The sequence below is a fragment of the Bactrocera neohumeralis genome, unplaced genomic scaffold, assembly GCF_024586455.1.
Source record: "Bactrocera neohumeralis isolate Rockhampton unplaced genomic scaffold, APGP_CSIRO_Bneo_wtdbg2-racon-allhic-juicebox.fasta_v2 ctg7054, whole genome shotgun sequence".
NCBI lineage: Eukaryota > Metazoa > Arthropoda > Insecta > Diptera > Tephritidae > Bactrocera > Bactrocera neohumeralis.
In genome coordinates, this window is record NW_026093870.1 from 4,648 (window position 1) to 5,782 (window position 1,135).

The window sequence follows — 1,135 nt, forward strand, 5'->3', positions numbered from 1 at the left end:
GGCTCATATCGAGCAATCAATTCTTCCACTCCTAAAGTTTTTCCCTTATCGAGATGTGACAAGTCATATGTTGATTTTGGCTCCTGTTCATCTATACAAATCATAATAAAAGCTGCTATTTCTGCAATTTTACCATTATACTTTTTGTTACTGGTGAATATTTCGTTATTACCCGTGAAAACAAATCGCAAACTCACCCGTTGTTTTAATGACGACTGCGTTGACCCGTATAGCTATTTGGCTGATGATGCGTATATGCGCACGGATTGATCGAGAAGGGCGACTGGCCCGTCCGCCAGTCCCTTTTGTTACTTGTGTTTGGTGTCCTCGGGTGTGGTGTGAAAGGTGTGGTGTAGATAATGATGAGATGAGAGTGTGATGAAATGATGTGTGGATGATGTAGATGGTGTAGTCGTGTTGAGTGTGGTGTGTATGAGTGGGGTGTAGTTTTATTATACTAAGAGGGGGGTCAGGTGCTCATTTAGCCATCCCGGCCCCCCTAAACGGCTGTTTAGCCTAAAAGGCGCTGCAGTTGTTGCAGCGTAGCCACAACGCTGCTCAGCCCAGTAGACCGACGAGGTGGTGGCCCAGGCTGTCGATGCCGCAAAGAGGTTCCGCGTCGATGGGATGCGCCACGAGTTGCGGATTGGGAGCGGGGTATGCGGCCGCGCTGGATGGGTAGCCGATTCACTTCGCGTGCCGCGCTGCGATGTAGCAGCGTGTGATGCGGCCTGTGGCATATTTGGCACAGCCCGCGTGACTCACACGCTGCGGTCACATGTGTGTGTGACAGGCAGTTATGGCAATGCCCGTGGGCCTGGGCAACTTGCTGCCGTTGCACGGGTCGCATACCCCGAAATATGCCACAATGGTGCAGCCGGTGTGGGCGTCGACAGATGGGGCACCTTATCTGACGGATCTCCGAAGTCCTCGATGTGTGTGGTGGTGGCCGAGTGCCACCGCGAGGTGTGGATTGAAGGACCGCTGCAGGCGCGGTTGCCGGTGCAGGCGCGGTTGCCGGTGCAGGGGCCGGGAGTGGTTGCCGGGGCAGTTGCCGGCGTTGTTGCAACCATAGTTCGGGGCGCTGGTGAGGGCCCGGTGCGTGCCGTATTGGTAGCCTCGAGCAGTTGGCGTG

At 54.8% G+C, this 1,135-nt stretch overlaps 1 protein-coding gene across 1 annotated transcript; it reads right to left on the bottom strand.

Annotated features, from left to right (window-relative positions):
• Window positions 1-511: 511 nt before the first annotated feature.
• Window positions 512-1,073, bottom strand: LOC126767489 (uncharacterized). The gene is made up of 2 exons (XM_050484981.1): window positions 853-1,073; window positions 512-731 (listed from the first exon to the last, which is right to left on the bottom strand). Exons 1-2 carry the CDS (start codon window positions 1,071-1,073, stop codon window positions 512-514), a joined length of 441 nt encoding a protein of 146 aa, XP_050340938.1.
• Between the last annotated feature and the right edge of the window lie 62 nt (window positions 1,074-1,135).

Coding starts and splice junctions, on each gene's coding strand:
- LOC126767489 (XM_050484981.1), bottom strand. CDS start 1,073: ATGGTTGCAACAACGCCGGCAACTGCCCCGGCAACCACTCCCGGCCCC. Junction 732..852: donor CCATTGTGGCATATTTCGGG/GTATGCGACCCG, acceptor AATATGCCACAG/GCCGCATCACACGCTGCTAC.